The sequence below is a fragment of the Scyliorhinus canicula genome, chromosome 4, assembly GCF_902713615.1.
Source record: "Scyliorhinus canicula chromosome 4, sScyCan1.1, whole genome shotgun sequence".
In the NCBI taxonomy this organism is placed as follows: Eukaryota; Metazoa; Chordata; class Chondrichthyes; order Carcharhiniformes; family Scyliorhinidae; genus Scyliorhinus; species Scyliorhinus canicula.
The window spans coordinates 191,831,208-191,859,097 of record NC_052149.1 but is presented as its reverse complement, the minus strand read 5'-3'; the positions used below and the strand labels follow the sequence as shown (position 1 = coordinate 191,859,097).

General features: G+C 44.5%; 1 protein-coding gene across 3 annotated transcripts in view; it reads right to left on the bottom strand.

Moving 5' to 3' along the window:
• The window catches only part of LOC119965263 (protein FAM13B-like), a 212,025-nt gene that overhangs the window by 142,545 nt on the left and 41,590 nt on the right, over nt 1-27,890 (bottom strand). For all 3 annotated transcript variants that reach the window (XM_038795769.1, XM_038795770.1, XM_038795771.1), the window contains one exon: nt 7,516-7,655. In XM_038795769.1, the coding sequence (XP_038651697.1) occupies nt 7,516-7,655 (140 nt within the window). The remainder of the gene's footprint in view (nt 1-7,515; nt 7,656-27,890) is intronic.

The following is a 27,890-nucleotide window of genomic DNA, read 5'->3' as shown; positions in this document are numbered from 1 at the left end:
TCAGTTCTGAATCGCCTCGATCTTATGTATGCTTCCTTTTTCATCTTAGCTAGTCTCACAATTCCACCCGTCATCCATGGTTCCCTAATGTTGCCATTTCTATCTCATTTTCACAGGAACATGTCTGTCCTGCACTCTAATCAACCTTTCCTTAAAAGACTCCCACATTTCAAATGTGGATTTACCCTTAAACAGCTGCTCCCAATCCACATTCCCAAGCTCCTGCCGAATCTTGTTATAGTTGGCCTTTCCCCAATTTAGCACTCTTCCTTTAGGAGCACTCTCGTCTTTGTCCATGAGTATTCTAAAACTTATGCAATTGTGATCGCTATTCCCAAAGTAATTGCTGACTGAAACGTCAACCCCCTGGCCGGGATCATTCCCCAATACCAGGTCCAGTATGGCCCCTTCCCGAGTTGGACTATTTACATACTGCTCTAAAAAACTCTCCTGGATGCTCCTTACAAATTCTGCTCCATCTACGCCTCCAACAGTACATGAGTCCCATTCAATGTTGGGGAAGTTAAAATCTCCCATCATAACCACCCTATTGCTCCTACATTGTTCTATAATCTGTCTACATATTTGTACCTCTACTTCACGCTCGCTTTTGGCAGGCCTATAGTAACGTCCCAACAATGTTACTGCACCCTTCCTATTTCTTAGCTCTATCCATATTGCCTCAGTGCTCGAATCCTCCATCATGCCCTCCTTAATCACAGCTGTGATATCATCTCTAACCAGTAATGCAACTCCTCCACCCCTTTTACCTCCCTCTCTATCCCTCCTGAAGCATCTAGAAGCTGGGATATTTAGTTACCAGTCTTGCCCATCCCTCAACCAAGTCTCAGTAATACCAATAACATCATATTCCCAGGTACTAATCCAAGCCCTAAATTCATCTGCCTTACCTGCTACACTTCTCGCATTAAAACAAATGCACCTCAGACCACCTGTCCCTTTGCACTCATCATCGCTTCCCTGTCTACTCTTCCCCTTAGTCACATTGATTTTATTATCCAGTACCTTACTGGCTTTAATTGCTGCCTCTTTGCTGACCTCTAACTTCCTAATCTGGTTCCCATCCCCCACATTAGTTTAAAACCTCCCCAACAGTATTCGCAAAAGCACCCCGAGGACATTGGTTCCAGTCCTGCCCAGGTGTAGACCATCCGGTTTGTAATGGTCCCACCGCCCCCAGAACCGGTTCCAATGACCCAAAAATCTGAACCCCTCCCTCCTGCACCATCTCTCAAGCCACGTATTCATTCTGACTATTCTTAAATTTCTACTCTGACTGTTTCGTGGCACTGGTAGCAATCCTGAGATTACTACCTTTGAGGTCCTACTTTTTGAACTTATCTCCTAACTCCCTAAATTCTGATTGTAGAAACTCATCCCGTTTTCTACCTATACCGTTGGTGCCTCTATGCACCACGACAACTGGCTGTTCACCCTCCCCCTTCAGTATGTCCTGCAGCCGTTCTGAGACATCCCTGACCTGTGCACCCGGGAGGCAACATACCATTCGGGAGTCTCATTTTCGACCACAGAAACGCCGGTCTACTCCCCTTACGATTGAATCCCCTATGACTGTATACCTGTTTTGGAGGGAGATGACCGCAGGGGACACCTGCACTGCCTTTCTGCTCTTTCTCTGCCTTTTGGTCACCCATTCCCCGTCTCCCTCCCTTAAACAAGGCTTAAGGCAGTACCTTCCAAACCAGCAGCTTGTAGGAATACGTCCTCTGGAGGTTCTCCTCCAAGTCATCACCACCCTGGTTTGGAACTATAGCACCATTCCTTCAAAATCTTGGAACACGCCAACAACCCTGTGGATGTATGTACATACATCATAGGGACTGTTGTGGTTCAAGGCGGCAGCTCACCACCACATTAAAGGGAAATTAGGGATGGGGGATAACTGCTGGCCCAGCCAGTTATACCCGCATACCACAAATCAATGGAAAAAAAAAAAATCACGGCTTTGGTGGATGCGGCTCCCGGGTTGGGAAGTAATTTTAAAAGTTGCGTAAATCACAAAATTAGAAATACAAAGATTCTGGTAAAGGATTAAATCTATATTTCCATTTCACACAAGATAGTAAAATTGAAAGAATATGAAAGGAAAATGACAACAGTTTAATCCTGCTATACAAACAGAAAATCTGAAGAATGTGAAGCATATTAAGAGGACTTTAGGATAGTGAAAATGTCTGCTTAAAATATGTCCATATTAAAGAAACGACTACAATACACAAGCTTGCGTTCGACTAAGTGGGATGAAAGAGACCGTGTGGAAGACCCATCTCCTGTTCGTTTTTCCTAACTTTTTTCTAAAATCGATTTAGAGTACCCAATTATTTTTTTCCCCAATGAAGGGGCAATTTAGTATGGCCAATCCACCTAACCTGCACATCTTTGGTGTGTGTGTGTGTGTGTGTGTGTGTGTGTGTGTGTGTGTGTGTGTGTGTGTGGTGTGTGTGTGTGTGTGTGTGGGTTAAACCCGCACAGACACAGGTAGACAATGCAAACTCCACACAGACAGTGACCCGGTGTCGGGATCGAACCCGGGTCCTCAGCATAGTAGGCAGCAGTGCTAATCACTGTGCCGGAGTGAGTGAGAGTGAGAGAGTGAGAGAGTGAGAGAGTGAGAGAGTGAGAGAGTGAGAGAGTGAGAGAGTGAGAGAGTGAGAGAGTGAGAGAGTGAGAGAGTGAGAGAGTGAGAGAGTGAGAGAGTGAGAGAGTGAGAGAGTGAGAGAGTGAGAGAGAGTGAGTGAGTGAGTGAGTGAGTGAGAGAGTGTGAGAGTGTGAGAGTGTGAGAGAGTGAGAGAGTGAGAGAGTGAGAGTGTGAGAGTGTGAGAGTGTGAGAGTGTGAGTGTGAGTGAGAGTGTGAGTGAGAGTGTGAGAGAGTGAGAGTGAGTGAGAGTGAGTGAGAGTGAGTGAGAGTGAGTGAGAGAGTGAGAGTGAGTGAGAGTGAGTGAGAGAGAGCGAGTGAGAGTGAGTGAGAGTGAGGAGTGAGTGAGTGAGAGAGAGTGAGTGAGTGTGAGAGAGAGTGAGTGAGTGAGAGTGAGTGAGTGAGTGAGTGAGTGAGAGAGTGAGAGAGTGTGAGTGTGAGTGTGAGTGAGTGTGAGTGTGTGAGTGAGAGTGAGAGTGTGAGTGAGAGTGAGAGTGAGAGTGAGAGTGAGTGTGAGTGTGAGTGAGAGTGAGTGAGAGTGAGTGAGAGTGAGTGAGAGAGTGAGAGTGAGTGAGAGTGTGAGAGAGAGTGAGTGAGTGAGAGAGAGTGAGTGAGAGTGTGAGAGAGAGTGAGAGAGAGTGAGAGAGTGAGAGAGTGAGAGAGAGTGAGAGAGTGAGAGAGTGAGAGAGTGAGAGAGTGAGAGAGTGAGAGAGTGAGAGAGTGAGAGAGTGAGAGAGTGAGAGTGTGAGAGAGAGAGATCTGCTGTGGAAATCTGCTGAACACAACTGCACGAGAGACAACTGAACAAAACAGTCGCAGCTTCGAATTAGGGATAAAATTAGCAGTCACATGCAAAAATGTAGCTTGATTAGAAAGAGCCAGCATGGGTTTCTGAGCAGAAATCAAGATGAATTAACATGCAGTTTTTTGAAGAGGTAACGGAAAGAGTCAATGAGGGTAGCATGGTTAATATGGTGTAGATGAACTTTCAGAAGGCATTCGATACAGTGCCACATGACAGACTTACAAAAGTTATAGCTCATGGACAGTAGCAACATGGATACAAAATTGACTGAATAAGAGAATGCACAGATTTAAAGTGATTTACCAAAGAAGTAAATATGATGCAAGAAAACAACAACAAAAAAACAACTTTCCCTGTGATTCAGATCGGATCTGCCTGGAAGTATGGCAGATTCAATGAAGACATTCAAGAGGGTATTAGATGATGGCCTGAATAAAAACAATATGCAGGGGTACACGGAAAAGGCAGGGAATGACACTAACTAATGATGCGTGTTTGGAGGGCTGAGAATTGTTACATTCGCCGTAACAATTGTGTGTGATATGAACAGAAATAAAGTTGATTTGTTCAAATTAATGATTTAAATTCAAATGAGACAGGGCAGCAGAGTGGCACAAGTGGTTAGCACAGTTGCCTCACAGCACCAAGGTCCCAGGTTCGATCCTGGCTCTGGGTCACTGTCCATATAGAGTTTGCACATTCTTCCCGTGTTTTCGTGGGTTTCACCCCCACAATCCAAAAAAATGTGCAAGATAGGTGGATTGGCCATGGATTGCCCCTTAATTGGAAAAATGAATTGGATATTCTAAATTTAAAAAAAAAAAATTTATTCAAGTGAGACAATAGTTCATTTTTAAACTCAAAAAAAATCTTATGGTCAGACCTGGAGTGGTAAAATAGTGTTATTTTCTAACCCCTATTGTGGCTAACAATTGTGCTCCATCTAAGTGATATCTGAACAGAACTAAAATTGACTTGTTCAAATAAATGATTTAAGCAGAAGTGAGACAACAGTTCACATCAATGTTTTTGAATGTTTCCAATTCTAAAAGCAAAATACAACTAGAGATTCTAATTTAAAAGCTGGAATGTCGGTCTTTCAGTTAAGCAATTGAGGGAGATAGCAAGGAAGAAATACTTCATATAAACTAATCTCCCTTTTCCTTCCAACAATATGTGTGGGGACACTAGTTCCTACACTTCAGGATTACACCATTAAATCTTGAAGAAAGCTGGAATCATTATTTTTGGAAATAAAGTTGATTGAATTTTGGTGTCAGTTCTATTCTCGATTAACCAGTTTAGAATAAATAATTTAACATCTGTTTTAGTTTGTAACATCTAAATAATGCTAATCAAAATCTAGGAGACAAGGGAAACTTTCATTTACCATACTACTTTTCACGTTCCAAGGATATCCCAAATTGCATTACAACTTAATCAATAGATTGAAGTGTAGAAACAAGCACTCATTTGCACGCAGCAAGGTCCTACAATCAGGACTGAGATAACTGATTCATAGGGCTAATTAAGGGATAAGTGTTGCCGAGGACATTAGGAGAAAACCTCTAATCTTTGAATAGTGCTGTGGGATATTTTACATCCACCTAATCAGGCATTGGACTCAGCGTTTACAGTCATCTATAAGACAACACTTCCAAAATGCGGCACTCCCCTCAGTGCTGCATTGAAGCACCAGTGACTATCAAAGTCATGTTGTTTTAAAAAAAGTGACCTATAACCAGCTTTATTTACAGGTCATGAACCATTACTAGCTTACCATAAATAGGCAGGTCATTCGATCACATAATCAGGAATAGAAAACTATCAGAAGAAAGCATTTTTAATGAAATGCAACATTTAATTCAACTGATTTTTGATGTCAAACAAAAGCTTGAAAAAAAATTAAGCAATCTGTGTAAACTATAAGAGGCTATTATTTCCAAACCAAACAGCCTTTTAAAATGTTATACTCTCTACAAAAAAGGCAAAGATTATTTTTTTGAAAGCTCAAAATTTCATCCAGAAGCTGCTCTGCTACCAGCTGTAGTTCCACCTATCTTTATCCCCACCCTAGGTCAGTATGCAGCTGCATAGGAACAATGTTGAGAAGCATCCATATCCTGAAAACTGACTGAAAGTATCCAAGCTTCAAAACTTCACTTCTAATCACATGTTGATGGGTGCATTCTTCTTCTCAACCCATTATACATCCACATTTACCACCTTCAAATGTTTCCAATGGTATTCTACTGTGAAATGAAGGACAAATATTTGGGTCATCAACAAACATGATATACAGTTTAGTCATTCAGTTTAATGCCGATCAAATGGTAACATTCAGTACGGGAACTGATGCACAATACACTTTGCTTCGCAGTAGGAACACCTCTGCGGTCAGAGATGAATGGAAATATTTAGGAATCATACAGTTTCACTTTAAATTGGTATCAAGTGTGTCTGGTCAAGTAACCCCATAAACATAAAATGGCGGGTAGTACCGGTGGGAGAGGAGCGGGCTTGTGCAGTATGTTACGATTGACGTATTGAGTGTACATGGATGTTTGCACATTTTTGCCTTTTTTGCTTTCTTTCTGTTGATGTCTGTAACTGTTTACAAAGCCAAAAACTACCTCAATAAAATTGTTTATTAATAAGTAACCCCATAAACCTTTTGTGATTTATTTAAATTATTACAGAAAACTGATTTTAGATCATGCTTATTTAAACTGGATTGAACCATTTTCCTTCGACCTATATTGAAGACTTAGCAGAAGCAAATATAAAACGTACAAAGTATTTTAGAAGCAAATATTATGTTCTAATTACTAAATAGAGATGGTATCTTATAGATTTCAACAATGTAATATAGACACCACATAAATGACTCAACATTACATCACTAACTTGGGCAGCAGTTAAACAAAAATTCTGAATTTTGAAATTTTGTTATTTTCATTTACCAGATACGGGATGTAAAATTTTCAATTCTCAATGTTAAGACAAATAGATATACTAATTCCAACTGGGCGACAAGATGCCACAGTGGTTAACACTGCTGCCTCTCAGCACCAGGGTGTGATTGCAGAGTTTGCACATTCTCCCAGCGTCTGCGCGAGTTTCCTCCAGGTGCTCCAGTTTCCTCCCACAGTCCAAAGACGTGCAGGTTAGGTGGATTGGCATGCTAAATTGCCCATTAGGGTCGGGTTGGGGCTAGATAGAGTAGTCTTTTGAAGTGTTAGTGCAGACTTAATGGGCTGAATGGCCTCTTTCTGCACTGTAGAGATTCTATGATTTTATGAACTGTGTTGGATTATACAGAGGGCAGACTCCCTGCAACCCAGTGAAAATATCAGGAACTAGCCTGTCTCAGCATGCTAGCTCGTCCCTCTTTAGTTTTTTGGGGAAATAGCCCTTCAATTAGCATGAAGTAGGACTTCTGTTTGTCTCCAGGAGGAAGTGCTGTCTCGGACTGCCAGCCAATCGGTGGCCAGCAGCTCTGCAGTAGCACGCTTGCAGGAAAAGGCGCAGTGGCCACTGCTGAAGCTGCATGCAGGCCAGGAAGGAGGCATTCAGCAATGGACCTGGACATTAAGGTAGGTCTGGAATCTCACTTGGTCAGACTGATAGACCCTAACAAAGGCGATAGGGCATATTTGGCAGCACAGAAGGTAAAGGCCTCCAATTAACAATGGGGACGAGGAGGCACGACCTGCCTATAAACGGCCAGCAGCCCATAAAGTTGATCCTGCTGGACTGCATACAAAGTACCAGCCTCTTCCGCCATCTGTTAAATCAGACCAGAAGGATTAGCCCCTTAATTGGGCATTAACATTCCACACAAGGTACTCAATTGGGCCATGGGTGGGTGAGCCATCCAAAGCCAATCCCACTGCTCAAAATAGAGGTGGAGGCAGATGGGTCAGAAGTAATGGCATTAGGAAAGAGAGTGGTTAGATTGGTAAAAGTTCAGCCCAGTGTCAATATGAATAATACCCAAAATTGTTCAATTGCTAAGCCTTTAATATTTTACCTTGCTGACAAAAAAATGTCAGATTCAGTTATATTCTTAGTTATCGTCAAGTGCTCAGTATTCATCAAGATCCTCTCAGATTCTTCAGGAAGTACATCAGTTTGTTCTATTTTATCACCTTCTTCACATGATTCAGTAACCTGAAATCAGAAGCATGAACATTAGTGCTATAAACAAAACAAAGCTGAAAAATGCTCAACGGTGACATCTCAGAACCCATCCTTTTGCTGAAAGCCAAACAAATATACAGTTATCAAAAATAGCTGGTCTGCCCAGAGATTTCCAACAATCTTTAATAGAAGAAACAGATAGACAAAATCTATCCTATGTTAAGTAGTCTTGTTATTTAGGGGGTGGTTTAGCACAGAGGGCTGAATAGCTGGCTTGTAAAGACCAAAACCAGCAGTGCGGGTTTAATTCCCGTACCAGCCTTCCCGAACAGGGGCCGGAATGTGGCGACTAGGGGCTTTTCACAGTAACTTCATTTGAAGCCTACTTGTGACAATAAGCAATTTTCATTTCATTATTTGCAATCTCAAGCAGATCATGGAATGACCTTAAAGTCTCACATGCCAACCAAGAAAGTAAACCACTTCTGAAAAATTATGCTGAGTAATGAACTACAAGAATAACCACAATGGTCTGACTATTTGGAGGAAAAATACATAAGTAAGAATCAAAGTGGTAAATTTCTGCTGGGGTTCAGAGAAGCTCTTTGCTCCCAGCAAATGTTACTATTTTACTGTCACAATAACATTTGTATAGAAGTTAAATCAAATAAATATCCACAGTCCTTTATGAAATGGCAAGACAGAGGGACACAATGATTAGGAGAGGTGACCAAAAACATGGGACAAAATTGGACAATAGGTTTAAGAAAGAAAAAAATGGAAAGACGGAGACGTTGGAGAATTAGGTTCAAAAGAAAAGGACCAAGGTGACTGAAAGTTCCACTAATGCTGAGGCAAGGTATTATAGTGGGTAAAAATTCACAAACAGCCAGAGTCAAGGAGGCACAAAGTCAAGGAGGCAATGTAGAGCTACAGAAAACGGAGAGATAGGGTTAGACATGTCTACAGCACAAATTACAGGCAAGTATTTTGAATTTTTATAATAATAATCCTTACCGTCACAAGTAGGCTTACATTAACACTGCAAATGAAGTTGCTGTGAAAAGCCCCTAGCTGCCACATTCTGGCGCCTGTTTGGGCACACTGAGGGAGAATTCAGAACTCAAGATGATGCAGCCGAACCCAGCAGTAAAGAAAGGGGAGCAGGAGCAGCAGTAAAGGGGGAGGGGGGGGAAAGAGATGGGGGGGGGGGGGGGGGGGGGGAGAAAGAGAGGAAGAGCACAGGGGAAGACAACGGCAGCAACTACAGCATGGCAAGAGAAAGCAAGGAAAAACAGAAAGGAGAAACAGCAATGGCCGATGCAGAGGCAACTGCACCGAAGAATGTAAATAGCATTAGGCAACACCACCCAGGTGACCCCTTCCACCCTAGTTTGATATTCTGTAAAAAGAGAAAATAGAAGGGAGTAAAGACCTCTTGCCCTGTTATATTTCCTAGATCCTTTGCGTTTTACCTTGCTATGTACATACCTACATTTAGATCATGTACAAAACCCAATAAAAAAACATTTTTAAAATAATGATTGAATGGCGGAGCAGACTGAATGTGCCGAGCGGCCTAATTCTGTTCTTCAGTCTTATGGTATACCCGGCAGAGAGTGGCGCAGTGGTTAGCATTGTCACAGCACCAAGGACCAGGGTTCGATCCCAGCCCCGAGTCACTGTCCGTGTGGAGTTTACACATTCTCCCAGTGTCTGCATGGGTCTCACCCCTACAATCTAAAGACGTGCTGGGTAGATGGATTAGCCATGCTAAACTGTCCTTTAATTGGAAAACATTTTTTTTTATTGATATGCCCGGCTGAGTTTTGCTGGGAAGGCCAGCAAGCTAAAGCAGCCATATGTAGAAATAAAGTCACTTACATCAGATACAGTGGCAGAATAGGCAGAGATTGGGGAGGATGGGGACAACTATGAAGAGGTGGAAGTAAGCAGTCAAAGAGAACATAGTTTTTAAGACTATATATAACTGGTGCCACCTGTGACAGTGGGCACAAAGAGTATGAAATCAGTAGCTCAAGAGCAGGATTGTTGCAGAGACTGAAAACAACATCTCAGTCTTCCCAAAGCTGAGCTGGAGAAAGTTTTGTCACATACTGATGTTGATAAGGAATCTAACAGCAAGGAGGCTTTAATGGATTAACTACTTGCAGGTTCTCATTTCATCCCCAAGCTCCCAGCTCCTCCACGTCCTGACATTTTTGCATTGAATGCATAGTCAAATTATTTGTTTTTCCTCCAATAAGCATTAACTTGCCGTTTCCACATTAAACTCTGTTGGCCACATTCTGCTAACCTGTTTGTGACTAGACTTTATTCATCCTCCCTGTACAACAAACCCCTCACTATGTAATCCATCAAGTTTGATATATTCCTCGTGGTCATCAGCAGCAGATTGCCACTGAGTTGCAGACATTAAATCAGCATGCAGAAGCAACTCAATTTGACAGGAACGAAGGATTGGGTAGACACTGGAAAACAAGAGATTGAAGGTAGGATGGGTGTGGGTGAGGGGGGGTGGAGAGCACTTGGAGGAAGAAACAACATGGATAGTTTACATAAACAATTTCCAATATAACTGGAATCACAGGAATTTACAACCGAAAGGGCTAACAGGAAATGCAAAGGGACACAACTTGCAAACAGTACTTGTAATAGTAATACTGCACAAATTCCTCCATCATTGTTAAAAAAAAAAGCTCTGCTTATTTTTAAATACAATTATTCAAGAGTTCTGTAAAAGGATCATATGGACTTGAAACAATAATTCATTTTTCCACAGATGCTGACAGACCTGCTGAGTTTACCCAGCATTTTCTGTAGATAACTTTCCCTGTTCTTTCTTAAATGTTATTGAATCTTCCACATCCAGTTGAAGGGGCAGATATAGATTCAGTTTAAATACAAAAGATAGAACCTCCTAACAGAGCACTGATTCCTCAATGCTGCAATGAGGTGTCATTTTGTATGGATCAACTATGTCTAACAGAAATGGTTAACCACCAGGTGTTGCTACAAACAATATTAATTTAGCTGCAGGCACTAATTTCTGTAGAAAGCACCTAAAACCACACAATACAAATAAATATACTTGACATGTATATTTACTTAATATTTATAGCCACTCGTTACCAAATCACAATCAAAAAACATGCTCCTATCTTCATCCTACCATTTTACCAACAGAAAGAAAATTGAGATACCCATGCTTACATTGTGCAAATGCCCTACAGCGTATTTTTTCTTAAAACCCATCAGCCACATTTAGATTCCCAACTGGCTACATGATGCAAAGTGGGGGATAACAAATACATTTCGACAATATATTTTGTCAAACTCTGCTTTGGGAGCAGCAAAATGGCAGCAGGGAGTTATATTCCAACAGAAAAACAAAGCATTGTGAATACAAATGCAAGATGATCCAAGGTCTGTTGAAGCATAGACACGGTTCAGTTCACTGGTGGCAAAACTGACAATATTTTTACAGTTACGGAAAATAAAATTGCAGGTTTTTACAATATAAAAGCATAGGTTCACTGCTACAGATGATCAACTTTTAAAACTTAAAATGTAGGTTTTATAAGCTGTTCGGATCTCAGCAATGGGACCCTGGAGCTGCGAAGCAACAGTGCTACCCACTGTGCTACCGTGCTGAGTAGGTAATTTGGTGCAAAGCTGGTTCCACCATTCAAAAAGATCATGGCTGGTCCGACTGCAGCCTCAACCCCACGTTTCTGCCTGCCTCCTTAACCCGCAGCTCCCTAGTCAATTAAAAATCAGGCTTAATTAAAAAGATTCAATGACCCAGCCATCACTGCTTTCTGGGGAAGAGAATTCAGAGGTCTAAAGACGCTCAGAAAATAATTCCTCCTCATTTCCATCTTAAATGGAGGATCCCTTATTTTTAAGCTGTACCCTCAAGTTCTAAGAGAAATATCCTCCCAACATCCACCTGGTCAATTCCCCCAGAATGTTTCAATAAGATCCAATGAGTATAGACCTAACTAACCTGTTCAACTTTCTCACAAGACAACCCATTCATCCCAGTAAGCATCGGAGTAAAATCTCCTCTGAACTGCTTCCAAAGCACTTATATCCCTCTAAGGAGGCCAGAACTGTATACAGTATTTAATTTACAGTCTTAAAGCCTCGAGTGGTAACAAGAGTTCCCTACTTTTATACACCAGTCTCTTGCAATAAAGGTCAACATCCCATTTATTTTCTGAATTAATTGTTGTACTTGAATGTGATCTTTATGATTTATGCACCAGGGCATCCAGGGCCCTCTGTACCACAGACTTGAGCGATCCCACAACCAACAGATCAGATCTAAATAAGTGATGCCACAAACAGTCGTGAATGGTGTTGCACAATTAAAAATAACAAGAGGTAGCTCCAAAAATATCCACATCCTCAATGAGGGAAGAGCCATCAGTGCAAAATACAAGGCTGAAACATTTGTAACCATCTTCAGCCAGAGGTGCCGAGTGGATGATCCAGCTCGACCTCCTCCCAAGGTTCCCAGATGCCAGTTTTTAGTCAATTCAGTTCACTCTACTGTTAGGATACCGGACAAGACCCCAATTTTTGTTAATATCACTGCGACAAGAAACCCAAACAATGTGCAATTTGTAAAACTGAGGAAAGGATACTTCACTCCAGGAATGTTAATGCTGACCAGCAAGTGTCTTTTATGCCAAAACAAACTTCAATTTAAACACAAAACTAACCACATCAAAATAAATAGCTTTACAATTAACAGTTAAAACAGATCCTAAATAAAAGGGACACACTTTAGCTTATGCCCTACACCTTCACTACATATATTCCAATCAAGCAATCTGATATTAGGCAGGAACTGAAGAATGTAGATTGAAGGCAGATGTTTGAGGGCAAATCGACATCTGCCATGTGGGAGGCTTCCAAATGTAAGTTGATAGAAATGTAGGACCAGCACGTTCCTGTAAGGATGAAGGATAAGTATGGCAAGTTTCAGGAACCTTGGATAACAAGAGATGTTGTGAGCCTAGTCAAAAAGAAAAAAGGAATCATTTGTCAAGGCTAGGAGGCTGGAAACACACAATGCAAGTGTGGCTACAAGGAAAGTAGCAAGAACCTTAGGCAAGGAGTCAGGAAGGCTAAAAAGGGGGTCACAAAAAGTCATTGGCCAGCAGGATTAAAGAAAATCTCAAGGCTTTTTAGACGTATATAAAGAGAAGAGGGTAGCCGGGGGAGAATTGGCCCACTCAAGGACAGGGGAGGGAATCTGTGTGTGGAGCTTGAGGAAATGGGCATGGTATTAACTGAGTACTTTGCGTCAGTATTCACCAAAGAGAAGGACTTGGTGGATTATGAGTCTGGGGAAGAGTGTGTAGATAGTTTGGGTCATGTTGAGATCAAAAAGGAGATGGTATGGAGGGTCTTGAAAAACATTAAGGAGACGTCCTCAGGACCTGATGGGATATACCCCAGAATACGGAGAGAGGCAAGGGAGGAAATTGCTGGGGCCTGGAGAGAAATCTTTGTACCCTCACTGGCTACAGGGGAGGTCCCAGAGGATTGGAGAACAGCCAATGTTGTTCCTTTGTTTAAGAAGGATAGCAAGGTTCTTCAAGACAGGATTTATTCCCACTTTGAAATAAGTGGATATATTAGTGAGAGGCAACATGGTTTTATGAAAGGGAGGTCGTGTCTCACTAACGTGATCGAGTTTTTCGAGGAAGTGGCAAAGATGATTGATGAGGGTAGAGTAGTGGATGTTGTCTACATGGACTTCAGTAAGGCCTTTGACAAGGTCCTTCATGGCAGACTGGTACAAAAGGTGAAGTCACACGAGATCAAAGGTGAGCTGGCAAGATGGATTCAGAACTGACACGGTCATAGAAGACAAGAGGGTAACAGTGGAAGGGTGCTTTTCTAATGGAGGCCTGTAACTAGTGACGTTCCTCAGAGATCAGTGCTGGGTCCTTTGCTATTTGTAATTTTATATAGTCACCGAAAGTGGCAACGCAGATGGAGAAGGTAGTCAAGAAGGCATACGGCATGCTTGCCTTCCTCGGCCGTGGTAATAAGTTCAAAAATTGAAAACTCATGCTGCAGCTGGACAGGACCTTAGTGAGGCTACACTTGGAATATAGTGTTCAATTCTGTTCGCCATACCACCAGAAGGATATGGATGCTTTGGAGAGGGTACAGAATAGATTTTCCAGGATGTTGCCTGGTATGGAGGGCATTAGCTATGAGGAGAGGTTGGAGAAACTTGGTTTTTCTCACTGGAATGACGGAGGTTGAGGGGTGACCTGACAGAAGTTTACAAGATTATGAGGGGCATCGACAGCGTGGATAGTCGGAAGCTTTTTGCCAGGGTGGAGGAGTCAATTACTAGGGGGCGTAGGTTTAAGATGCGAGGGGCAAGGTTTAAAGGAGATGTAAGAGACAAGCCTTTTTATATATACACAGAGGGTGGTAGGAACCTGGAACTCGCTGCCAGGGGAGGTAGTGGAAGCAGAGTGTAGCCACCTGGGTTGGCCACTTCCTCACACAAAATGAAAGAACGCAAAGGTTACAGGGGAAAATGGACATTGGCAAAGAAACAAGCAGTTTGCAGAATCCCCTGTATTCTAGCTGCTAAAGAAACCAGACAGAATTGTAACTAATGAGCTGCGCATATTAAGTGAGCGATTCACGGTGATTCCCAGGCACAATGGACACAACAGTTAACTGCAATCACTACATTCTAAAGGAGGTCAGACATCCCGGCGCCAGTGGAGTCTGAGACAAACGACACCAATAAGGTGTAAGGAACCGCCCGGTGATAGAGGAACATCCCCGTTATTGGGGAAATTCAAATCAATCGATTGGGAAGAGACCCAATCGATTGCAGGTTTAGAGAGGGTCCGCCCAGAAGGACGCAAAGCCCCTGGGACCTATAAAAGTCAGGTCCCAGGACTGATTCTTTCTTCTTGACCAGCCGGCCCTCCCAGCAGAACACCTTTGCAGCAGAAGACCTTGAGAAGGAGGCCTGGTCAGCAGCCGCCATCAAGTGTCATACAACGCACGCTACGAGAGTAGACACTCCTGACCCCTTTAGTCCACACCAACTGGAAGCCTGCGGATCCAGGACAAAGCAAGAGGCCATTGTTCCCTGATCCGGCAGTTCCCTTATTCCAGATAAGTATTGGCCTGTTAGTGGTAGGAATAGCCTAGTCTTTTAGTTTTATATGCATAAGTAGTAGATAACTGTATTATAATAAACGTGTCGTTTGAACTTACTAACTGGTGTATTGAGTTATTGGTCTGAACTTGAGCCTTGTGGTGGTATCTTAACGATACTTTGCGACTCTAGAGCTAAGGAATAAAACAGAGCCAAATTGAGTGTAAAGCACACTCACCCAGAACGAGCAACATTTAGTGGCGACCCAGATGGGACTCGACTAGAAGTGGCCCCCTCACTCAGAGAGAACCCAGCAATTTGAATCAGAAATCCAATTGGGAAAAGGAAAAACCACAAGTCTTCAAGTAGTTCAAATCAATCCTCATAATTCGGAAGTGTGTTTCTTGCATGCGTAACTAACAGGGTTATAAGGTAAAACCGAGAGATTTTGTCGCGACAAACTGTCGGGAGTTCATAATTCGGAAAATAGCGAAAGCCATACCTGTATTTTATAGCACTGCCTTAATATCTCTCGTTCCAAACTTAAAAGAGATCATAAGATAGGAGAAATGGCCATGCAGGCAATGGAACGCCTCATGAACCCAGAGCAGTTCGTGGTCGCAGCGACCAACAGCAGCAGAGTAGGTCAGTGTCCTGTTTGGGAGCTGGAACTCAGGAAATACCTCAAAGGGAAAGGATGGCCCCTTTGGAGTGAGTTTTGTTTGAATGAGGAGACAGGTCCCGGGAGTATAGGGCATACTTGGTGGGAGAACCTGTCTGAAATTCATAAGAAAGGTTTGAGTAAAGCACGTAAGCCGATGGCAATTGTGTTCTGCTTGGCACAATTGCGAGGCACAGAGGAGGTCGTCAGGACGCTCCGAGCAGATTTAGAGGAGAGAAATAGAATGAGCAAAGTGGATGTCAGGGACATCGAAAGAGAGAATTTAGAATTAAGGCAAAAGTTGGCAGATAAGGATAGAGTGGTGGATGATGCCAAGAGGGCACACCAGTCTCGTCTAGCCCATCTGAGCAGCTCCCAGGTACAATACGCAAAAGCCCATCAGGATTTGCAGCGTGCAGTCTTGATAAGACAAGAATCAGAGAAGCAGGTAGAGACACTGAAGAAGCAGTGTAGCGACCTGAAGGCAGCTTTACGGGCACTCCATGCTGCCACCACTGAGCAACGGCGAAGCACAGTGGACCATGCAAACTGTAGGAAGCAGATTGCGGAGCTGCAATCTCTGCTTTCTGTGCAGAATGTCTTCGAAGAAACCTTTGGAACGCAATTAGAGGAAGAGAATGCACCAGATTGGCAGGAGTTAAGCGAGACAGCGCAGTGATATGTTCAGGGAACATGTGCACTAGAAACGCAGCAGAAAAGGAAAGTGCCCCAACACCCCACAGATCAGATAGCACCCGCACCAATGAACACAGTCACCACCCAACAAAAAGCAACCGCAGACGGCGCACCCGAGATCACTTATACCACCCACTTAACCGTGACTCAACTAAGGGACACGCGTGAGAAAATCACCCCGTTCCGCCCCACTTCAGACCCCCACCAATTCTTTGCAAGAGTTAAACAACAGGGAACCATGTACGGCCTTGATGCACAAGTGCAGGTTAAGTTCACAGTTTTGAGTTTAGACTAATCAGTAGTAGCAGCCCTCCCTGACCCACAGAACGTTGGAGGAGGCACCATCGAAGAAATGCATACAGCTATTTTGGATGCGATAGGGTATAACAGAGGAGACCCAGTTGAAGGCCGAAACAAGTGTAGGCAGAAAAAGACCGAGCACCCCACAGCATTTGCAGGAAGGCTGTGGATTCACTTCACTGTAGTTTTCGGTGAATTAGACCGCGCACATTTGACCCAAGATAACATGGTTAAATTGACCCGCACTATCATCTCCCACGCCACAGAGGCAGGACAGAAAGTCTGCTTCAATTACGACCCCACATAAGAGGCCCATAATGAAAAATGGGTCTTGAAAGGATCGTCCCGAGCTTGGGAGCAATCTGTGCACAATAAGACAGCATTTAAGAAGCCCGAGGAGGCGCAAACCGAGGTAGATATCCAAGCAGTAAGAGCGCACCAGAACCCCGCATGGGTAAATGAGGGACAGAACAGCCCCCCACAGAAGTCACAGGAATGTTTTAACTGCGGACAGTTAGGGCATTTTGCTAGAGAATGCAACGCCCCGCAGAAATCTGAGAGGCCAGCAGACAGGCACTCTGAACAGTAACAGAGCAAAGCCTATTCACAGTATAGACACGCAGTCAGGACAGACCAATGTGGACGGAACGGACTGACGGTGTTCGGGCTCCCCCACTTGGGTCTGTGACACCCACTGGGACCAATCCGGAAGGCCGGTGGACACAGCAAAGATTAGAGGGAAGTCCATAGAATTACTTTGGGACACAGGAGGGTCCCGCACGACCATTAATTCCTCCACTACACCACAGGCAAACACGTGGCCCACTACAGCCATAATAACACTCAGCGGTTTTACAGGACACTCACAGCAAGGAACCATTACAGCCCCTGTACCAATCCAGCTAGGGAACATCTCCACCAGACACCCCGTTGTTTTAGTTGATCTGCCCCACACAACAGAACACATACTCGGCATTGATTTTATGAATGCCCACAGCCTGTCGTTCGACCCAGTCAATCAGTGTGTCTGGCGAATGGCAAAATCAGAGAGCACCCGCAACGCTCACAGTAGGTGAATACGAACATAGGATTAGCGCAGTAGGCGACTATTGTTTTGACCCAACCACGCTCAGCACGGACAAACAGGTTAGGGCAGTTTTAAACAAACACAGGACAGCATTTGCCAGTCACCGGCACGACTGCGGCAGAATGACTGGACAAGTTCAGATTACAGGACCTGACCCAAGACCACAAAGACAGTATAGATTTCCCCTGCAAGCGGAGGCAGAAATCGGAAAGGTAATAGAGAGCTTATTAGAGCAGGACGTACCAAGGACAGTAGCCTCCACAAATAATGCCCCTATTTGGCCAGTGAGGAAGTCCAACGGATCATGGCGCCTGACCATTGATTATCGGGAACTCAAAGTTACCCCAGCAGCAGCCCCCACGGTAGCAACAAGTCCCGAGACCATGCTCAAGCAGGGACTCAACTCCCAAGTATTTTACGGTGTTGGACATTAGCTTTTGGTCAATCCCATTGGCGAAGGCGTGCCAGTACAAATTTGCCTTCACTTTTAAAGGTCAGCAGTACACGTGGACATGCCTCCCACAAGGATTCCACAACTCCCCCTCCATTTTCCACCGACAGCTGGCAAATGGACTAGCAAAATTTTCCCGACCCGAATGTCTGGTACAGTATATGGACGACTTATTACTGCAGACAGACACCAAGGCAGAGCACATAACGCTTCTGTCTGAACTCCTACAACTCTTACAGTCAATCAGATGTAAAGTATACCCCAGAAAGGCCCAACTATTGGAGAATAAAGTGATGTATTTGGGTACAATCATCACGCACGGCAAACGCGAGATCGAGTTCAAAAGAATTGACTCGTTCGTCAAATTGCACCCTTCCCCAAAATGTTTCAGCCCTCAGGTCGTTTTTAGGACTGGTTGGGTATTGTCGGAACCATATCGATGGTTTTGCGACCAAGGCAGCCCCACTTTCAGACCTCCTTAAGAAAGGAGCCCCTTGGGAATGGCTTCCGAACATACAGAGGCTGTGGAAGAGTTAAAGAAAGCCCTTAGCGCAGCACCCGCACTACAAGTTCCAGACCAACTCTCCCCCTACGCAATAGAGGTAGCTAGCACCGATCTGACCCTCTCGGCCGTGGTCCTTCAGGAACGGCACGAGCAGCTACGACCAGTGGCTTATGTCTCATGACTTTCAGCCTGCGAGAGGCACCTACTGGCAGTATTTTGGGCAGTTCAGTACTTCTCGTACATTACCGGACTAAGCCCCATAACAATTCTGACCGAACACACCCCCACACAGCTTCTATTGGCCGGACGGTTCAGTTAGCCAAATTAGAGCAGCTAGGTGGACACTTCTTTTACAAGGACGGGACATCACAGTTAAACGGACTAAGACACACACCTTCTTAGCAGACAACCCTCAACTCAAAGCCCCTAGCACACAGACACATGTGCCCCCTTGAAGATTTATGTGGATGGTTCATCCACTGTTTTAAATGGTGAGTGCATTACAGGATGCGGCATCCACGTAGAGGATGCGCAGGGACACGCATTAGAAGAGATATCGTTAAAGTTACCCGGCCACTTAGGTGCGCAGGCAGCAGAGCTCGTGGCCATAGCTTACATAGTGGGCCACCCAGAATCGTTCCCCAGCCCAGCAGATATATATTCTGATAGTCTATATATGTCTGCAACAGTTTGACAGATTTTCTACCCCTGTGGAAGACAAGAGGTTTTGTTTCCGCAGATGGAAAGCCCCTTCCATCAGCCCCATTGCTCCGCCATATCCTAGAACAGGCAAAGGATAGGACTTATAGCATCATTAAAGTAAGAAGTCACCATCAGTCATCCCCCCTGGAAATGTGAAAGCCAACGCACTGGCAAAAGCAGTTTCCAGGCACGGACATTTTTGGACACCCCCAACTAGCACCCCAGCTAGCGCCCCTGTGAGTTCAGTTCAGGTCTCACAGACAAACATTGAGGATCTAGTACAGGACAAAATCTCAGGGAGATTAGTAGAGGAAAGTATTTGGCCCCGTATGACAAGTTTAAACACGCTCTGACCACACATGATGGTGTGGTTCTCAAAGATAAATTGTATGTGGTTCCTGAAAAGGACAGGAATCAGATGATTGCCTTATTCCAGGACAGTCATGGACATCAAGGGATAGACCCCACCACAGCCCACCTGAGACAGCTCTGTTGGTGGCCAGATTTGATAGAGGATGTAACACATTACATCGAAAATTGTTTGATTTGTGCTCAGAATAACCCGGAGAGGTATTCGAAGAAGGCACAGCTCAGTCACACTCGCCCCGTTAATGGCCCCTGGACAAACATCGAGATCGATTTTATAGGTCCATTGCCCCCTTGCAGGAATGGCTATAAATACGTATTGGTGGTCACTGATACATTTACGAAATGGGTAGAGGCATTCCCATCTCAAACTAACACAGCCAAAACAACCGCAAAGATCCTGACACACCACATCTTTACTAGATGGGGACTCCTCAGAAGTATGGAGTCGGACCAGTGATCTCATTTTACAGGACGGGTCATGAAGAACGTCCTGACCATATTCGGCATTAAACAGAATTTCCACATTGCGTACCACCCCTAGTCCAGCGGTATAGTGGAACGCATGAACCGGACTCAAAATCAACCCTTAGAAAGATGGTCCAGGAAAGCAATACCACTTGGGATTCAGTGCTCCCATTCGCACATGTTCTTAAGGAATACTGTTTCAGCATCAACAGGTTTCACCCCACACACACATGACCGGACGCCCCATGAAAGGTTCCGAATTCCTTTTAGGACTCGACATGACCAGCCCAGAAGTGACGGCCCTCACACACAAGACAGCAGTAAAGCAATTAGTGGAAAATGCAAGATCGGCTCAGTTAGCAGCCGCAGTTAAATTGGGAAAGGAAAAGAAACAGAGCAAGGCTTGTTTCGACAGAACAGTACATTCCACAGAGTTTCAGGTTGGACAACAGGTAATGTTATCTGTTTATAACCCCAGCACATTTTTGGCCCCAAAATTTTCAGGTCCGTACTCAATTGCGGACAAAATCAGCCCTTCAGTATAAAGATAAAGTACCCCAACGGGAATACTGCCTGGTTCCATATCAACCAGTTAAAGGCATATGGAACACAGTCCAACCACACACACCATGTCCTGCTAGACGCAGCAGAACACCACGCCCCACCCACAAGAGACACACTTCCACCCTCCCCCTCACAGACCCGCACCTCATCGGACTCGACCTCGACTCCGCCCACCACGCCCCGAAACACCCACAAGCTGCCACAGCAGAGACAGCAACTGTGACTTTGACGACAGCTACAGCACGCCTCTCTACTGCCCTGATACACCAGACCCCACAAACACCAACTACGACCCCGACTACAGTGATTTGGAGATCACTTACATTAAGACACCAGACCCACACCCAGACCCACCGCCCAACTATGACGACCCCGACAACGTTCACACAAATTTGGACACGACCATTTGGCACCGAGACAACTCTTACAGGCTCATCCAGAATGACGAGAGAGACCCTCGGTCACACAACTCGCTCATAGCATGCCTGATCCATACAAGGGTATGAGATCCGGGAGAAGAGGATGACTTTAAGTCTGACTCCCGACACGGCAACCCCTTTGCGACCCTGTTCGCAGAGAATGAAGAGAATTGAGGTGTCCAGATGATGTAAAAAGAATAACCGCTTGAGAGATAAACGGTGTCCTTTTCTGATGGAACCTGCAGTATGTTTGTTGCATGTTTGTTTGTTCGTGTTTTGTTTGCTTCCCAGCAACAGTAGCTCTGCGGGGACACACTCAATTTGTCCGCCGATACCTTTGAAAACTTGTAAGACGCCAAATCAGCTGGAATGTCTGAAGCCCAGCTAAAGGCTTCTCCCTTGAATCCACTGGGAGCTCCCTAGCTCCAGTTTCATAACTGCTCTTCTGTTTGGAGGACAAAAGAGGCAACCCCCATGATGACTACATTCTTGCCCGTTCGTTTCAGGTCGCTCAGGCAGTGGAGAAACGGCATTGAGGACCTGCCCTGTCTGAGGACCACCCCTCTGGTCAACTAAACTCGGGTACAGCACAGCACGCCCTACCCGGGGATTCCACCCAAATCTTACCCGTCGCGGCCCATACGCAACTCATTCAAAAGTCTAATTTCTAAAAAGTTTGGTTTTGTTTCCTTTGTTTTAGGTAGCCCTTTGGTTGCCATTCCAGATGCTATTTACATCCAGTAACAGTGGGATGGTAAATTGCAACGCCTGCGAGACGGCTCGCAGTGGTACAGTATGTGAGTATATACCTGGTCCTAAATTTCGTTTTGTAAAAAAAAAATAAGGGGAGTCACAGGGAGTGACTTGTCCATTTATAAAGGGAAAATTGGCACAAGAGGACAGATGTACTATCATTCGAGGTATTAAGCAGAACACTAACGGATACTATGCTTGATCCCCTAGTTTTCGGACATTCGAAGGAGGGACCAGAGCAAGATCACAGCAAGAAAAGAGAACAGAAGGAAGAGAAGAGAAAAGGAAAATGACAGCCACGACTGTATTTTTCTTCATCACTTTTGTATATTTGCGCGCGAACGCGAACCCCCTTACCCCCACCCCGGCCGTTAATGTTTCCCAGACACAGACCACTCCAAGCCCAGTAGACAGCAACAGTACACCGACCTGGTGTACCAGATTTCTAACTTGGTACTCCTTGTCTTATGTGATAGAATCGCTTTTGGCACTAGCGATTGTCTGCATCCTAGTTCAGACCCTTCGGATGAGGAAATGGCGAAGGAGAGCCTACCGCTCTCGTACCTCGACTGTATATAGGACGAGATCCCCTATCTTCGGTTTCCATCAGTCCCCCGAACCCCTTGAAATGTAAATAAAGGATTTTCTTTTCGTTGTTGCCGTGCCATGTAAATGAAGGAACTTTTAAATGTTTTTTACCTCTGAGCTCGACTGCCGAGTCAGAGAAATGTGCCATGAATGCTGCTGTAAGTTTGTATTGATAGGAAGTTTAGAATGATTGAATGTAAGTGAGTGTAGTTTATCAAGGATAGTTAGAGGTTCCCAAGTAATGCATGTCCCCTATGAAATAGCGCCAAATAGAGATTCTGGATAAAATTTTTCTGCATAGTTGAGGAAAGTGCAGAGGCCATGGCCTGAGGTCAGGGAACGGAGACACCGTACTTAGGTGATCCTTCACGCTTTCGCATTAGGATCACAAGGAGGGAGTGTAGCCACCTGGGTTGGCCACTTCCTCACACAAAATGGAAGAACGCAAAGGTTACAGGGAAAAATGGACATTGGCAAAGAAACAAGCAGTTTGCAGAATCCCCTGTATTCTAGCTGCTAAAGAAACCAGACAGAATTGTAACTAACGAGCTGCGCATATTAAGTGAGCGATTCACGGTGATTCCCAGGCACAATGGACACAACAGTTAACTGCAATCACTACATTCTAAAGGAGGTCAGACATCCCGGCGCCAGTGGAGTCTGAGACAAACGACACCAATAAGGTGTAAGGAACCGCCCGGTGATCGAGGAACAGCCCCGTTATTGGGGAAATTCAAATCAATCGATTGGGAAGAGACCCAATCGATTGCAGGTTTACAGAGGGTCCGCCCAGAAGCATGCAAAGCCCCTGGGACCTATAAAAGTCAGGTCCCAGGACTGATTCTTTCTTCTTGACCAGCCGGCCCTCCCAGCAGAACACCTTTGCAGCAGAAGACCTTGAGAAGGAGGGGCCTGGTCAGCAGCCGCCATCAAGCAAGTGTCATACAACACACGCTACGAGAGTAGACACTCCTGACCCCTTTAGTCCACACCAACTGGAAGCCTGCGGATCCAGGACAAAGCAAGAGGCCATTGTTCCCTGATCCGGCAGTTCCCTTATTCCAGATAAGTATTGGCCTGTTAGTGGTAGGAATAGCCTAGTCTTTTAGTTTTATATGCATAAGTAGTAGATAACTGTATTATGATAAACATGTCTTGTTTGAACTTACTAACTGGTGTATTGAGTTATTGGTCTGAACTTGAACTTGAATCTTGTGGTGGTATCTTAACGATACCTGGCAACTCTAGAGCTAAGGAATAAAACAGAGCCAAATTGAGTGTAAAGCACACTCACCCAGAATGAGCAACAAGAGTACCCAATTCATTTTTTCCAATTAAAGGGCAATTTAATGTGGCCAATCCACCTACCCTGCAAATTTTAGGTTGTGGGGGCGAAACCCACGCAAACACGGAGAATGTGCAAACTCCACACGGACAGTGATCCAGAGCCGGGATCGAACCTGGGACCTCAGCACCGTGAGACCGCAGTACTAACCCACTGCACCACCATGCCACCCTCTACGATAGTGGCTTTTGAGGGGTGGCTTGACAAATACATGAATAGGATAGGAATAGAGGATACGGTCCCTGGATGGGTCAGGGGTTTTAGTTCAGACGGGCAGCATGGTCGTGCAGGCTTGGGAGGCAGAAGGGCCTGTTCCTGTGCTGTACTTTTCTTTGTTCTAGTTAAATGTCATTTGTAAATAAAATTAACAAATCAGGTTACTTGCTGTTCTGGGTAGACACCTTTTGGAGAGAGAACAGGAAGACCCTTCTGTTCCACTCAAAATCCCATGGCAAACCAGCAAAAACTAAAGACAGACTTGGCTCCTCCAATTAATTACATAATCTGTATCCCAAGCACAAAGCATCTTCCCACCAAGATGTTCCATGACGTGCTTAGCTAGGACCAAACAACCCCTGAAATGATCTACACCCCAGGGAACTATCCAAACATAAACACTATTCCATTTATATGTAAACAAGCAATGGTTAGAATCAATAATTATCTCACTTTTATGCCACCTTAATTACAGCTTTCTATGCATGCATGTATAAAAAAAACAGGCTTTTTAAATAACATTACTGCAATAAATATAATATATTTATATACTAATCACACTACGTAGTGTTAGGAAATAGCTGAAAGCATAATATTCCAGCAATAGTACTGAAGATGCAATGTGGAAAATTGTTCAGGTATGTCCAACAGTCCACAAAAAGCAGGACAAATCAAACAAAGCGAATTACCGCACCAGCGTGCTCTCAATCATCAACAAAGTGACAGAAAGGGTTGTCGCCACTGCTATCAAGTGGCACTTACACGTCTGCTCTCTGATGCGCTGTTGGGATTCGATCAAGGCCGCTCAGCTCCTAACCTCCTTACAGCTTTGGTCGAAAATCAACATCAAGGCAGCATTTGACCAAGCTTTAGCAAAACTGGAGTGAATAGGAATCAGAAAGAAAACTCTCCACTAGTTAGAGTCATGCCCAGCACAAGGAAAGATGGTTGTTGTTGGAGATCAATCATCTCAGTTCGCAGGACATCGCTGCACAGGTTCCTCAGGATAGTGTTCTAGATCTAATCATCAGCTGCTTCTTAATGGGGATGTTCACTGATGCTTACACAATGTTTAGTACCATTCATGACTCCTCAGATACTGAACACAATAAAGAGGGATAGACCATATGGCCCATTGAGCCTCCTTCACCATTCAATACCATCAAGGCTGATCTTGGGCTTCAGTTCCATTTTCCTGCCCACTCCAGAGATCCCTTAATTCCCCAATACACCAAAGACCCGTCTAACCTTGCCTTACAATGGAGCATCCAGAACCATTCAAGGAGAGAATTCCAAAGCTTTACAGACCTTTATGTGATGTAATTGTTCTTCATCTCAGTCCTAAATGAGGGGCAGTTCCGTGGCGGAGTGCTTAGCACTTCTGCCTCATGGCATTAAGGACCAGGGTTCAGCTCCGGGTCACTGTCCGTGTGGAGTTTGCACATTCTCATGTCTGCGTGGGTCTTATCCCCACAACCCAAAGTTGTGCAGGGTAGGTAGCTTGGCCATGCTATTTTTTTATTTTTTTATTATTTTTTAAATCTCAGTCCTAAACGATCAGCCCTAATCCTGAGACTGTGCCTTCGTGTTTTAGATTCCCCAACCAACAGAAACTCTCGGCATCTACCCTATCAAGCCCCTGCAGAATTTAGTAGGTTTCAATGAGCAATAAGTTCTAGCCTAGCCAGCAACACCTGCACCCCATTAGCAATTAAATTGAAAAGTGATTTTGCATTGTCTTTGTTACTCTTCATAACTTGCTATTTCACCTTTGCATCATCAGCAAATTTTGCTAAAGTACACAAGGTCAGTCTCTTCATCCAAGTTAGTAATATAGATAGCAAATAGTTCAGGCCCCAGCGCTGATCCCTGTGGTACACAATGAATTAAAGCTTGCCAACCCCAAAACAACCCATTCATCTAGACTCTCTGCTTCCTGTTAGCCAGCCAATCCTCTATCAATGCCAATGTCTTCCCAACACCATCTTATGTAGTAACATTTTATGTGAAACCTTACAGAATGCCATTTGGAAATCCAAATACTCATTCCCCATTATCCATCCTGTTTATTACCTCAAATAATTCCCAAATTAGTCAAACACAACATCCCTTGCAGAAAACAGTGTTGACTCTGCTTTAAAGTATCACGATTATCTAAATATCTTGCTCTTACTTCCTCAATAAAACATTCAAGTATTTTCCTATGATAGATGTAAAGTTAGTCCTCATAAAGTTAAAATGCAATACTATAGAACAGAAAGCAGGTTTTGCTACATTGTACATTAAACCAGTGTGGTTCTCCACAAGTTAGAACTCCGACACCTGATATTTCTTTAATTTTATTCCAGAAGCTAACTCTTTCTGTTTACAAGAATTAACAGATTGGACCATCGCCAAGAGACATATCTCTCTAATCCCCACTTATTTTGCACAATAAACAAAAAAATATATATATATATATATGGCTCCAGAAAAGTATTTGAAGGGGGGGGGGGGAAGTCAGGTGGAGGTGGCCATGCTGATGATTTGTAGCCAATTTAGACTGCACTTTAAACTGAGGGCTGGGTCAGGGAGAATGCCAATTAGGGAAAATCATGGGTTCAAGCCAGGAAGGAGGGATGCGAGGTTTAGGGGTTGGGAGGAGAAGGGCATCAGTGAAATGAAGGATTTACTCCTTGGAGGACGATTAGAGTTGGGAGAGAAATATAGGTCGACATAGATAGATGGGTTGAGGTACACGCAGGTGCAAGATTTCAAAAGGAAGGTATTCCTGGCCTTAGTCGTTGTTGGTGGTCGATTGGAAAAGGGAGTTGTTTTGGTGATTTACAGGAGGGCCCTGAAGGAAGATGGGGTGTCCACAAAGGGGGTTAAGTCTAAGGAAGAGGAGCAGGGGAAGACACTAGAAGAGGGACTATGGTTGAGGTGCTGTGAAGGGTGAATGCTTCGACTTAATGTGAGAGGTTGGGGCTAATACAGCTGAAAGTAGTGTATAAGGCACACCTCATCAAATCCAGGATGAGCCAGCTGTTCAAGGGTGTGGAAGATGCCCGTGAACGATGTGGAAGGGGCCCTGCGAATCATGATCACATGTTTTGGTCATGTCCGAAACTAGAAACTTTGACAAGGGGAATGGTATTCAGGACAATTTTGGGGGTCTTGCATGTGGATGTGAAGCCTGGCCCCATAGAATCCATATTCGGGGTGCCAGACTAGCTCGAGCTGCTGGCGGACTTGGGGGCAGATATCTTATTCTTCGCTTCATTGATCGCTCGAAGGCAGGTCTCGCTGGGGTGGAGGCCAGCCTCTCCACCCCGAGCCTCAGCGTGGTGGGGGTACCTACTGGAGTTTTTGACCCTCGAGAAGAAAATGTTTGAGCTGAGGGGGATGAAGGAGAGATTTGTTAATCATGCACTTTCGGGAGTTGACTGTTGGGGGTGGGGGGGAGGGGGGGGGGGGGGAATTGTCTTGTTTGTTTGTTTGGGGGTTGCTTGGGTGCCATCTTTTGAAAATGTTGTTGAATAAAAATACTTTAAAAAACAATTGACTGGGGAAAAAAGGTGGAAGGACAGGAAAAAACAATCCACGAATTGGAGAAAGCCTCGACGAACCAGAGTAACAGGATCATCACCCAGGAGGCAGAAGTTAAAAAGGTTGGCGGCAGCCCAAGGGAATTTAAGAGAAAGGGGTGGACCAAGAAAACAGGTCCCGAATGGCAGAACATTCAGACCTTGGGCCTGCCTGAAGGTATTGATGGACCAGACAGGCTATGTTGCCCAAATCTTAGACAAACTCGTCGGGATAGACAGCTTCCCCAGCACCTGCAGAGATTGACAGAGCGCACTGATCGCTTAGGCTGAAACCCAAGGCGAGGCAGAAACCGAGGGCTGTCATCGTGAAGCTACACAGCTACCAGAAACCTCCAAACAAAAGGGCATAAGAAACGCCCCCCCCATCACGGAGACCCCCTCGC